General features: G+C 43.3%; 1 protein-coding gene across 1 annotated transcript in view; it reads right to left on the reverse strand.

Moving 5' to 3' along the window:
- The window catches only part of LOC115207300 (SWI/SNF-related matrix-associated actin-dependent regulator of chromatin subfamily D member 1), a 29,565-nt gene extending 15,450 nt beyond the window's left edge, over positions 1-14,115 (reverse strand). The window contains exons 1-3 of the mRNA XM_029774285.1: positions 13,759-14,115; positions 5,683-5,858; positions 5,316-5,481 (exon numbers count right to left, since the gene is read on the reverse strand). Coding sequence (XP_029630145.1) covers positions 5,316-5,481; positions 5,683-5,858; positions 13,759-13,944 — 528 coding nt within the window. The 5' untranslated portion in view covers positions 13,945-14,115. The remainder of the gene's footprint in view (positions 1-5,315; positions 5,482-5,682; positions 5,859-13,758) is intronic.
- Positions 14,116-14,498: the final 383 nt, after the last annotated feature.

The raw sequence follows: 14,498 nt of genomic DNA on the forward strand, positions 1-14,498 counted from the left end.
ATGCGCAATGCCAAGCGTCGGCTGAAGGGTGTAAAGCTCACCGCCATTGGACTCTGGAGCAGTGGAAACGTTCTCTGGAGTGATGAATCACGCTGGGTTTGGCGGATGCCAGGAGAACGCTACCTGCCCCAATGCATAGTGCCAACTGAACAGTTTGGTGGAGGAGGAATAATGGTCTGGGGCTATTTTTCAGCAATGTTCCGACATCTAGTGGAAAACATTACAGCAGCAAAGGGGGGACCAACTCCATATTAATGACAATGATTTTTGGAATGATATTTGACGAAAAGTTGCCCACATACTTTTGATCATGTGGTGTACATATCCCAAGCAGAAGACATGGACTGCAGGCAACATCCGCACTGAGCTAATGGCTAGAGCTGCCACTTTCAAGGAGTGGAAAACACTAATCCCACTACGACCGCCGACGAACCATTAAACAGACAATATGTCAGTACAGTACTAAAATCAAATCCTACTTCGAGTTGCAAAAGGTCGGAAACTTTCCGGTAATTATCCAGAATTTTTCCGGTAATTATCCAGAATTTTATTGGAAATTTTCCATGGGAAGTTAAGCCCAAGAATTTGGGGAATCTTGCTTAAATTCATCAAAAAAAGTTAACTTATAACAGTGAACCTTTTTTGTGTGATACACAAGGCAATTCTAGGTCTTGTGGCATATTTTGGTTAAACTATCCCCAATTCAATGGAATTGCAACCCTCTGCATGCACAGTGCATTCTTCCATCACGCGTGCACTGCACTCTTCCATCACGCGTGCACTGCACTCTTCCATCGCGCGTGCAGTGCACTCTTCCATCGCGCGTGCACTGCACTCTTCCATCACGCGTGCACTGCACTCTTCCATCGCGCGTGCACTGCACTCTTCCATCACGCGTGCAGTGCACTCTTCCATCGCGCGTGCAGTGCACTCTTCCATCGCGCGTGCAGTGCACTCTTCCATCGCGCGTGCAGTGCACTCTTCCATCGCGTGTGCAGTGCACTCTTCCATCGCGCGTGCAGTGCACTCTTCCATCGCGCGTGCAGTGCACTCTTCCATCGCGCGTGCAGTGCACTCTTCCATCGCGCGTGCAGTGCACTCTTCCATCGCATGTACAGCTGATTCTCAAGATCTTGCACACTAATGAGATGCTATTGAGCCCACACTACTACACTGTCTGGGCAAAGGACTACATGCTTTCTATTAAGTTTTGATTACAATACTGGGTGGGGTGAATATATTTTATATGACATACATGATTTTTTGTAAACTAGTAAATAGTAGCCTACAGCAAAGTGTGTTTAAATCATTTCTAACTTAACACTTTCTGCTAGTTTTTGCTACCATGTGGGTTTTTAGCTTGCTTGAGCCGGCTAACTGAGGAGTGTTAATTCACCCGTTTCCATACATGTTTAATTTTAAAACATTTATCTTACAAAGGAGTTAATCTAACTATTTATCTGTACATGGAATTGTATTTTTTTTTATATACACACATTTTCTCCTAATCTTTACAGGAAAATGCCACGGGCACAATCTGAAATTTGGAAACATTTCACTGCGGCTAATGTAGAAGAAAAACGGTGTACATTTACAAATACTGTGCCAAATCATATGTAAAGAATGCAACAAAGATGCAGAATCATCTGGCCAAATGCATAAAGTTCCCTCAGCGCTCACAACAAGCAACCTCTGACAAAAGTCCCTCTACTTCTATTGGAGGCGAAAATGATGAATCAGACACCTTATCGATAGCAACAGCTCATGGTCCTCCTGGAATCAGAAGTTTTTTTGTTGACACAATGGAGGAACGTAGTCAGAGAAATGCTGATGAATGTCTTGATCGAGCTGTGTACAGTATGCAACTAGTTCACCTCTGATGCTCACAGGCATTGTGTATTGGAAGAGATTTCTGAATGTTTTTCACCCAGCATACACCCTTCCAACTAGACATGCTTTATCTACTCATTTGCTGGATGCAGAGTTCAACAGAGTTCAAGTGAAGGTCAAGCAAATCATAGAGAAAGCAGACTGTATTGCAATTATCTCTGATGGGTGGTCGAATGTTCGTGGGCAAGGAATAATTAACTACATAATCTCCACCCCTCAACCAGTATTCTACAAGAGCACAGACACAAGGGACAGACACACCGGTCTCTACATTGCAGATTGGCTGAAGGCAGTCATCAATTACCTTGGACCACAGAAGGTATTTGCACTGCTGCTGCGAACATGAAGGCTGCTTGGTCTAAAGTGGAGGAGTCCTACCCTGACATCACAGCTCATGCATTGAATCTGCTCCTCAAGGACACCATGGCACTGAAAACAATGAATACACTCTACAACAGAACCAAGGAAATGGTTAGGTATGTGAAGGGTCATCAAGTTATAGCAGCAATATACCTCACCAAGCAAAGTGAGAAGAATAAGAGCACTACATTGAAGCTGCCCAGCAACACCCGTTGGGGTGGTGTTGTCATCATGTTTGACAGTCTCCTGGAGTGGAAGGAGTCTCTCAAAGAAATGGCCATATCACAGTCTGCCGATATGGACAGCCCCATCAAGAGGATCCTCCTGGATGATGTATTTTGGGAGAGAGTGGAAAGCAGCCTGAAACCTACAGCAGTAGCCATTGCACGGATTGAGAGAGACAATGCCATCCTGTCTGATATTCAGACTCTGTTTGCAGATGTAAGAGATGAAATCTGTACTGCCCTGCCCACTTCACTGTTGCTCCAAGCAGAGGAAACTGCAGTTCTGAAATACATAAAAAAGCGTGAAGACTTCTGCCTGAAGCCCATACACGCTGCAGCGTACATGTTGGACCCCAAATATGCTGGCAAGAGCATCCTGTCTGGTGCAGAGATCAACAAGGCCCATGGTGTCATCACTACTGTGTCTCGCCACCTTGGCCTGGTTGAGGGCAGGGTTCTTGGCAGTCTGGCGAAGTACACTTCCAAGCCAGGGCTTTGGGATGGAGATGCAATATGGCAGTCGTGTCAACATATCTCCTCAGCCACCTGGTGGAAGGGACTTTGTGTCTCTGAGGCTCTTTCCCCTGTTGCCTCCATCATCCTCCAAATCAAACCAAAATCAGCCACCTCAGAGAGCAACTGGTCCTTGTTTGGGAACACACACCAAAGCACGCAACAGGCTGACCAATACAAGGGTTGAAAAATTGGTGGCCATCTGGGCAAATTTGAGGTTTTTTGAGCCCGACAATGAGCCATCGTCAACAAGGTTGGAAAGTGACAGTGAAGATGAGGTCTGATGTTCAAGAGGTGGACATTGAGGAGGTCCAGGGAGAAGACATGGAGGCCTGAGAGGAAGACAACCAAAGCTTTAGTTTCTAGACTATCATTTTACAGATATGTTGAAAACGTTTTTGGGAGATGCGATGGATCATTGGGGATCATTCAATATTCCCTTTCTTTTGTTGTTCAGTGAAATCATCCCATGTGAAGAGTCAACTCATTTAATTAAAGTTAAATTCGTAAATACATTTTTTATTTCTATTGGAAGGATTTAAATATTTGCAATTATGTCTACTTATGATAACGTAAAAGGCTTATGTTTCTGTCTCCAAATGATATGGTAAATATATCCAATACAACAAACATCTACATTTAAATGGTATTAATATTAATTTGCATATATTCCCGTTAATTTATGTATGAGAATTATCACAAAGACAAACACAGCCGTGAGCTGCCCAGTGACACAAGCCTACCAGATGAGCTAAATGCCTTCTATGCATTGCTTCAAGGCAAGCAACACCAAAACATGCATGAGAGCAGCAGCTGTTCCAGACGGTTGTGTGATCACGCTCTCCGTAAGACATTTAAACAGGTTAACATTCACAAGGCCGCAGGGCAGATGGATTACCAGGATGCGTACTCAGAGCGTGCGCTAACCAGCTGACAAGTGTCTACACTGACATTTTCATCTCCTTGATCCAGTCTGTAATACCTACATGTTTCAAGTAGTCCACCATAGTCCCTGTGCACAAGAACGGCAAGGTAACCTGTGTAAATGGCTATCGCACCGTAGCACTCACATATGTAGCCATGAAATGCTTTGAAAACTGGTCATGGCTCACATCAACACCATCACCCTGGACCCTCTCCAATTCCCCTACCACCCCAACAGATCCACAGATGATGCAATCTCTATTGCACTCCACACTGCCCTTTCCTACCTGGACAAGAGGAACACCTATGTGAGAATGCTATTCATTATCTACAGCTCAGCATTCAACACCATAATGCCCATGAAGGTCATCACTAAGCTAAGGAGCCTGGGACTAAACACCTCCCTCTGCAACTGGATCCTGGACTTCCTGATTGGTCGCCCCCAGGTGGTAAGGGTAGGCAACAACACATCCACCACGGTGACCCTCAACATGAGGGGCCCCTCAGGGGTGCTTGCTCAGTTCACTCCTGTACTCACTGCTGTTAAAGGAATTTTATATCTTTGATGATAATAATCAATAATCAATTCGCCTTGACTAATGCCCAAGGTTTGTAAGACAATGGGTTAAAATAATTAGGCAAGGACTCAGCTTTCTGCAAAAGGTATCTGTAGCTTTATTCAGAGAACGTTCTGCGGTCAGGATAACAAAACAGTCATTATATAGTTCTTGCTTTCTTACGCACATGCATTTACACACAAACTGTTGGTGACCTGCATCCCCCGTAAACTTCTCACACTGTTTATCTCTATCCCGAGCTCACCTGTTCCTTTCCCTCAAGGTTAGAAATGCTTTGAAGCTTTTACTCCCAGGACCATCTGTCTCCTGGTGTCCCTCCTAATTGTATACACACATTTCTTTCCCTATCCCGTGGTTCCTGGACTTTCCAGAACTAATCAAACTTATCGATCCCTACATTGATCATTACATTGATTATTCATTAACCATTCTGTATGACTAATAATTCATCATGGTCTATTGATTCATTAACCATTCTGTATGACTAATAATTCATCATGGTCTATTGATTCATTTACCTTTAATAGATAATTCTCTTATCAGGATAAAAAAATAAAAAATAAATTATGTATGAAATGTATGCAGACGCTCTGGATAAGACGCTCTGCTGCTACTGTTTATTATCTGTCACTTTATTCCTAGTTATATGTACATATCTACAGGAAAAAGTCCTGGGCTGAGTTGTAGCCTATAAAATCCCTGTTCATATCATGTTATTCCTTAGGATCTAAAAGGAAACAATGATCCTAGATCAGCGCTGTTACTTTGAAGTGCTTTATGAATACAGGCCTTGGCCCCTAGTGAGGAAATAACCCCACCCGTTTACCTTGATGGGTCTCTTGAGTGCCTCCTGGATGTCCAGGCGTTTCCTCATGATGGTCTGGTCCAGCTTCCTCTCAAACGCCAGCAGGTCCATGTAGGCCTGAGATTCTGGCACCAGCTCCCGGATCCTCTGAGGTAAAATCTTATCCGCCATCTTCTTCTTCTTGGTACTGCAACAGAAGATAACAATAGTGTGAGTTGATAAGGAATGAAAAGGCCTATATGCACTATGTATACACATTCATTTTCCCCTACAAAGACATGGTCAACTCTTAATGAGGACAAACGTCCCTCCTTATACCCTGGTAACAATGTGAAAGCCTGCTGTTGAAGTAAATCCTGTCAAGCCTAAAATAATAGTCAGATTTTACTGTTGGTTGCGCTGCTGTTGGACCTGCTGGATCTGCTGGGGGGCAGGCCTTTTACGGGAGGGGTCCATGACACTGGGCATCCCTGGTCGGGACACAGGGCTGGAGCCGTAGCCTGGAGGCCCCATGGGCGGGCCCTGGGGGGTCATACGGCTGGATGGGGGCATCCCACCTGGTCTCTGGAGGAAGAGGTGAAAAAAGACAGGGGAGGGGTTAGAGTCTGGAGGAGAGGAGGGGTTAGAGTCTGGAAGAGAGGAGGGGTTAGAGTCTGGAAGAGAGGAGAGAAGAGACGGGGGAGGGGTTAGAGTCTGGAAGAGAGGCGATAAGAGACGGGGAGGGGTTAGAGTCTGGAGGAGAGGCGATAAGAGACGGGGGGAGGGGTTAGAGTCTGGAAGAGAGGAGGGGTTAGAGTCTGGAGGAGAGGAGGGGTTAGAGTCTGGAGGAGAGGAGGGGTTAGAGTCTAGAAGAGAGGAGATAAGAGACAGGGGGAGGGGTTAGAGTCTGGAGGAGAGGAGGGGTTAGAGTCTAGAAGAGAGGAGATAAGAGACAGGGGGAGGGGTTAGAGTCTGGAGGAGAGGAGGGTTTAGAGTCTGGAAGAGAGGAGGGGTTAGAGTCTGGAAGAGAGGAGGGGTTAGAGTCTGGAGGAGAGGAGGGGTTAGAGTCTGGAGGAGAGGAGGGTTTAGAGTCTGGAGTAGAGGAGGGTTTAGAGTCTGGAAGAGAGGAGGGGTTAGAGTCTAGAAGAGAGGAGGGGTTAGAGTCTGGAGGAGAGGAGGGGTTAGAGTCTGGAGGAGAGGCGATAAGAGACGGGGGGAGGGGTTAGAGTCTGGAAGAGAGGAGGGTTTAGAGTCTGGAGGAGAGGAGGGGTTAGAGTCTGGAAGAGAGGAGGGGTTAGAGTCTGGAAGAGAGGAGGGGTTAGAGTCTGGAAGAGAGGAGGGGTTAGAGTCTGGAAGAGAGGAGGGTTTAGAGTCTGGAGGAGAGGAGGGGTTAGAGCCTGGAGGAGAGGTTAGAGTCTGGAGGAGAGGAGGGGTTAGAGTCTGGAGGAGAGGTTAGAGTCTGGAGGAGAGGAGGGGTTAGAGTCTGGAGGAGAGGAGGGGTTAGAGTCTGGAAGAGAGGAGGGGTTAGAGTCTGGAAGAGAGGAGGGGTTAGAGTCTGGAGGAGAGGAGGGGTTAGAGTCTAGAAGAGAGGAGGGTTTAGAGTCTGGAGGAGAGGAGAGGAAAAGATGGATGTCGTTTGATGGTAGGAGAAAATAGGATTAAAGAGATGAAATGTAGGACAAGAGGCAAAGAAAAAGGGAGAAGTAAAGAAAAGGTTTTTTATTGTGGGAGAGAAGACGAATGTGCTATGGATGGTTGAGATGTGAGAAACAAAATGGCTTATTTTCTATCATCTACAGGTATATTATATTTCTCCTTGCAGGTGTTATTGTAGCCTTACACAAAACAGAGCAAGGTTGTATTCTCCTGACGTAGCATGCCGAATGTGTTCTAGAACGGATGCGTTCTGTTCCACAGTCAGGGTCAAGGATGTGGCTAGGTGAGGACGGTAGTGGAAGAAATTGTACTAACAACGCCCCAGCCCCATGACAAACCCTTTTATGTTACAGCCAAGCATCATCTTCACAGCCAAGCATCATCTATCGCAGCGATGGACAACTGGCGCCCCCCCTCCCCCTTTTGAAGGCCCTCGGATCCATAATGTTTTAGGAAGTCAGTCGGGGTAAGTTGTGAGTTAAAACAGAATAGACCAAGGTGACATTTCAAAAGGTGATTGTGCATCAGCTGTTTCTCTCTTTTATGTCAGTCACGGATAGTCACTTAATTAGCTCATATCAGATACCAATTTTAAAAAATGTTAAGTTAGTCTAGCGCCCAACTATCTGAACTTAGCAATCATGGTCGAATTACCAGATTTATTAATGCAATCATGGTCGAATTACCAGATTTATTAATGCAATCATGGTCTCACTCAGATATATTAAAAATGGCTAAATCTCCTCTCCACCCCATGGCAAAATGTGTAGAATTGCAGCAAACTTGCTTTAAAACATTTCCTATAAACCCCATGGCAAAATGTGTACAATTGCACGAAACTAACTATTAAACGGAAAGAAAAATATATGTGTAAGAGGGGCCACTAAAATGTTTTGCTCGCAGTATGTAGAACCGCAAGCAACTGTGGGCCCTCATGAGTTCAGATTTTTAACCTTGTCAGCTCGGGGGATTCGATCTAGCAACCTTTCGGTGACTGGCTCAACGCTCTAACCACTATAGGCTACCTGCCGCCCCTATCACCAAGGTCAGGACTCTGCTGATTCTCTGGATAGAGGATGTTTCAATGGCGTGAAAATTTGATTAAAATCATCGCCGTTATTTACGAATAACTATAAGACTCTAATAAATAGAAGGAAAAAAATTGGTAAGCAGCAACAAGTGGATAAAAATCAATCTGTTGAAATACAGGCAGGGGTGCTTTGTTATAGATCGGAAGGCAATTGAACGATTGTTGAAGGACAACATAAACATCAGCAGTAGCCAACACAACAGATTGAATTAAAAAACAACCTTGTATTGAATAAAGGCCACCTTATTTTGAATTCACAAAACAATATCACTCAACACCATCTTAAAAATGTGCAGTTTGCATCACAAAGTTTTTTTTTTTTTTTAAGAAACCAAATGCAGCTAGTACCCCATACAACGCACATATTTCCTAATATATATAGGGGTATAGATGAATTTATAACCTGTAAATATTATACCAAATTCACGCTTAAAAATCATACCAAACAATGGTTACGGAAACAGGCACTACTTGCAGGTGAACAATAAAAAAACACCCTCCACATCACTCACCAATCCATGTGCTAGGAACTCAAACAGGCGACTTCGTGTTTCTGAATGCATGAGTGCTTATAGAAGAAGTTGTAGAGACAGTAGCAGGCTGAAGAATAAACAGATCATGAGCCCCATCCAATAGAACAGACCAGCGAGGCTAAAGCCTAAGGCACACCCCTCTCTCTCTCTCCCTCCCTCCCTCCTTCTCTCCTCCTCTCCGACAGCCTTCGGAGGAGGGCTGTGCTGTGTTTGGCTGTCATCAACGCTGATGCACTCTACCCTCTCCTGTAATGCAAGCTACAGCATCACACTGTCTGCAAGATCACAACACACCTGGGTCATGTTCATTATGCTATGATGTAACAAAAAACATTTCTGAAATGTAAAAAATGAAAATTAGCATTTCTTATTTGACAAGCCCAGGTAGTCCGCTCCCCGTTTCAGTGTGTTTGGAATCTCATGACCCTGCACCCTGCCTTCAGCCTCTGCTGAAAAGCTACCATCTGGCATCTTCTATTTATTCCTTAATTTTCATCCACAGTAGAGAACGTATTCTCACATTCGTCACCATAGTGATTTCAATGAGTCACGTAGATAGAACAAGTTCTAAAGCAGAGGTTTGTGAATTATTATTATTTTTTAAAAAGGATAGCTGGAAGAGAGCTATCCACTGAAAAGCTGACTTCAAATTATTTCTTTATTGCCAATGCCATTTTGTTTGAAAACCTCTTTCCCCGTTGTGTTCAAGGTAGAAGGACATTGGAGTTAACATACGAAGGAAGACAAATCAAGGTGGATGTATCTTTTCACTAATAAACTGCCCACACAACATTTGTAAACGTGGCCATTACTGTGTGTGAGGCGACTGAAGAATGCAACAAAAATCCATTAAAATTTCTATTAAATCATTTTTCACTCCATTCACCACATCTCTGTGCAACCTTGGTTTTCTACAGAACAATTGGGGAGTGCTTCTAAGGCAAACAGAATGTGTGGCTGAGTGACAATGAAGGATGCTGCAGTCGGTGAGGCTGGCGTTTGTGTTCCACATAGTCAAGGACATGAGAGAAGAGTAGACCCACAACATCCTTTCACTGAGAAATGGTTTTCAGTTGAATTGTTGTAACAACAACAACAACAACAATAAATGGGTGTATGTGTACACTGTGTCAAATTGTATGACCATATACTGACCCCCCCAACGTTAAGCTAGCAGTACTTCTGTTTTTTACGTTACTAAAAACACCAAACAAATGTTTTGCTCTGCCAGAAATACCCCCCTCTCATCTGCAACTGACGGCATCAAACGGTTGTCATCATTAGCTGTGATAACAAAACAGCTGTATAGTCGTAGCAGGAGATTTTATTTTTCCCGACCAACCTTTTCTTGCCGATACTTTCTTAAAATGATCGATTTGGAAGTCACCGTTTTGCTCCATGAAGTAATCCAACGATGTTATATGTCCGCCATTTTGTCTATTTCTCATCTTCTCTCATTGAGACAGGTGTCTTTCAAAACGTCTCAGTCTATCACACACACGTCTCAACCGATGACACAAAGTTAGAAATAGATAAGATGGTGGCGTATATATTGTTGGATTACTTCATGGGGCAAACATTTAATTTATCAACAGAATATATATATATATTTTTTTAAATCAAACGTTCCCTCTGCAACTAGCCAAGTCGAGAATGAAGAGAAGAAAAAAGGTCTAGTCGACAACATCTCTTGCTACGGCTATACAGCCGCCTCATTTCATTTCATTAGCCCCATGTTCTTATCAGTCTCCAAAAGTACCCAGTGTGGTAAAGCCTTGTTCCCAAAGTGGTACAGATTGTGTGATAATTATGTATCCATTACTGGGTGTTACAGGTTAGCTTATTAAAAACGCTACCTTGTTTCTAACTAACCTGCTTTTGGCGATACTATCTGTGTTCTCGAGTTGGGGAAAATACATCTTATTAAAAAATAAAATAAAAATGTCCGTCTCTAGTTGTAGGTGGTTCAACAAAAACCCAGAGAGAAATGTCTGAATGATATTAAAACTGTTTTTGTACCGGTCAAGGCCGTTCCTCGTCATCTTATCTGCCGGACATGTAGCGTTCCCCAGCGGCTTTAAAACCAAACATCTACACCAGGGGTATCCGACCGGGGGACCACGATGTTTCAGAAATGGTTATTTCAATGTTTTTTTTAATGAATATCGCCAGCAACAGAAAACACATTTTAAATAACAGTAGTAGAATGAGGATAATATATTTTTAATGGATGGATGTCAAACTATTTTGCAACTCCTAATATTGAACCAATTGCACTCATTACATTAAACAGGAGTATCGTACCCGCGGGTACGGGGCCACGGCATGTACCGCTGGTACCATGTACCGCTGGTTATCATTCTTGACTAGGACATTCATTTTTTTGCCAACACATGTCTCACTTTTGTTTAACCAGCTAAACTGCTGCTTTGAACAAAAATCTGTTGAGTTTTTCTAGCTAATAGGCTGTTATGGTTTATACTTCCTCTTCCAATTATAATGTGGGGAGGTCAAAATAATGAAAAATGATCTAGCAAATCTATTAAAAATGTTCATTACTTCTCTTTGCCATTATCATTCACCTGATGACAAGCTGTGAAAAAACATGATGGGGTCTCTGCATCGCCAGTTTTCCTCTGCATTTCTCACTTGATACAAAACATGGATTTAATAGTTTTGAGTCCTCTGGTTTTTGTAAAAAACCACCTGCAACTGGACAGACATTTATAAGAAACATTTTCTCCTGAATCAAGAACGAAGACGGTGTCACCAAGAGCAGGTTAGTTGAAACCTCTACGGAGGCATTTTGTATAAACAAACCTGTAACACCCAGTAATGAAAACATCTGGAGAGGTCAAAGGCCAGCAGATGGTATTGAATTGTTTCATCAAATCAAATCTTATGTGTCACATGCGCCGAATACAACAGGTCTGTAGACCTTACAGTGAAATGCTTCCTTATAAGCCCTTAACCAACGATGTAGCTGAGAAAATACCTAAAAAAAAATAAAGGTAAGAATAACAAATAATTAAAGTGCAGAAGTAAATAGCAATAGTGGGGCTATATACAAGGGGTAATACAAACGTCTGGGTAGCCATTTGATTAGCTGTTCAGGAGGCTTATGGCTTGGGGGGGGTAGAAGCTGTTTATTTAAGCCGGCTATATACTTGTATCCCCAGTGGACCTGTTCGTAGATTAAACATTCTCCATTCAGGCTGAAAAGACGTCGATTTTCCCCCTTAACCCGATATAATGGCAATTAGGTGGGGAAATATGCTTACTTTCTTTATGAAGCATTATTTTCCCACCATGCTACGGTGGCTAATGCTACTTCCTGACTTTACTGGGTAAACAGACTGCTGCAACCCGATTGGCTGAACGCAACACAGCAACATCTGGGACTAGCATTTAGCCCCTCTAGCCATGGAGGGAGAATAATTGTTTCATAAAGAAATAACGCATAATATCCATCTTAATCACCATTCAAATCGAGTTAAGGAGGAAATCGATGTATTTGCAGCCTGAATGGAGACTGTTTTATGTAAGAACCGGTCCACGGGGGGGGATACGAACGTAAAGCCAGCTGCATAGTTTCCCTTCGGACGGGAAAGATGAAAGGACTCAATATCGCCAACTTAGCTGGTTCATTGTTTACATTTACATTTTAGTCATTTAGCAGATGCTCTTATCCACAGCGACTTACAGTAGTGAGTGCATACTTTTCATTAAAAAAAATCCCCCGTGGGAATCGAACCCACAACCCTGGCGTTGCAAACACCATGCTCTACCAACTGAGCTTCACGGGACTACATTGTTACCCATGTGAGGAAGTTAGTCTACCTAGCTGAAATGCTTGCTAGCCTATGAAAACAACTAAAAGCTGACAGAGCCGTAGACCGTTTCGCCAACATGAAAGAGTTGAGGACAGCAAGTAGGGTGAATCCCCCAAAAGGTTGTTTTACTAGGGCACCCAGACCGAAATCAGTAACATGGACAGCCACGTGATATTTAGTAACATTGAATGGACTAAATTGTCTCTAGTATCTTTAAAATGTGTTTTCAGTGTATTAAACTAAGCATATATATCCTTGTTGATTTGATGTGAATGTTTAAGTTGAAATGGTGCTGAAATAACAGAGTATTGGAATAAAGGAAGCAATACTATCGTTGTCTTTGTGCTGACTTGCAGAAACTCTGTGGTTCTTAATCAGTAGTTGTTTAGTAAAACTGTCAAACATTAACTTGTATGGCCGTGCTGCAGGTCATATAACTGTTACATGCAATATTTGCTTTGTGGACTTCACCGGACAGATGTTGCTCTCCGGGTTTTGTGATGAAACACATTTAGTTGAATTTATTCCGCCGCTGTGTGACTTGTATTTTTGTTGTCACTGCCTTATTGTAATATCACGGTGGCGTATGAACAAACAATGCAATTATCATTGTAATATGGCTTTTTTTTACTGGCTTGGCTTGTCCAGTGACTTGATCCACGCACCGCTACTGAAAAGAGATGTTTAGACCTTCATTTACATTTAAGTCATTTAACAGACGCTTTTACAGGAGCAATTAGGATTAAGTGTCTTGCTCAAGTTCACATCGACATTTTTTCACCAAGTCAACTCGGGGATTCGAACCTGCGATCTTTCGGGTTACTTTAATAAAGCTATGAAATATGAATCAGTGGTTATGAAAAGGGTGCAACAGGTCACGTCGGGAGTAAATGTCAGTTCGCTTTTCATAGCCGACACAGAGCAGATGTCGAGACAGCAGGTGAGGTAGAGACACAGACACACACACACACACACACACACACACACCATCCACTTTTCATTCAAAACTAACGTAACTTCATCAGCTTAATGTTATCTGTGTAGCTAGCAAGCAAACAAGCGCCAAACAACTAGCGAATGGGCTAGCTAGCTAGCTACTGTACCACTAGCGGACAGAACAGCTCATCATACTAGGTGCTCATCGACAGTGTAGTTAGCTAGCTAATTATGTATAACCATGTCACTGGGAATAGCCACAAAACAAATCAATCAACAACGACGACAATCAGTAAATTAAAAAGGGGCCTTTTACGAGTAAGGGCCCACATCGCTAACTAGATACTGTTAGCATAGGCTAGCTACCGCTTTGACAAAAGGCTTTGTTCTAGCTTGTAGCTAGCTAACGTAACGTTAGCCGTTAAGTCGTGGCTCACCGGGTATCCAGGCCCAGGCATCGGAGAGCGATAGAGGTGGTTCTGTGCGCCCGATGAGGGTCCCATCCTTCCACCAGGAGTTCCAGGTCCCATACCTGGTCCTCCACCTTGCACCGGGGGTCCGGGTCCCATTCCCCCGCCACCACCTCCCGTTGGAGCTGATTGAAAACTACCTCTGGCCGCCATCTCTTCTGGGTATCTCCGTCTCCGGGTAGTGGAATGGAACTATCGCGAGAAGAGAGGAGTAGCGGAGCGATTCTATTTACAACAATGACCTCTGGTGTTAAATTTCAATACAACCAGCCCTGATAGGGGTATAGATTTTACATTCTACATTCTACATAAAAGCAGTCTCTCAAATGCAAGTAAAACCTTTCTGTATGGGGGCATTCCTGCTAACCATGTGTATGTGACAAATACATTTGATTTGATGTTTGATTTGATACTACGATGTCTCTGCCAAGGGGTCTTTGGATTCTGGACCTTTACAATTGGCACAGGTTATTGTAGATGCCAGGTGTTGACCTGACCTGACTGGGATATTTATTCACCTTCAAACAGGTATAACAGGTTAACATTTTAATATTATTGTATTTCTAGTATGTCTACTGTATTGAGAGGGTAAACAACACATATTTGACAAACATCTCATCTCATAAGGTAATTCTGAATGATTGACTTGTTCTTTGAATAGCACTTCAAAGGCACTTGATCAGCCATGCAGACTGCCTGCCATCGGT

Source organism: Salmo trutta, chromosome 14 (genome assembly GCF_901001165.1).
Source record: "Salmo trutta chromosome 14, fSalTru1.1, whole genome shotgun sequence".
NCBI lineage: Eukaryota > Metazoa > Chordata > Actinopteri > Salmoniformes > Salmonidae > Salmo > Salmo trutta.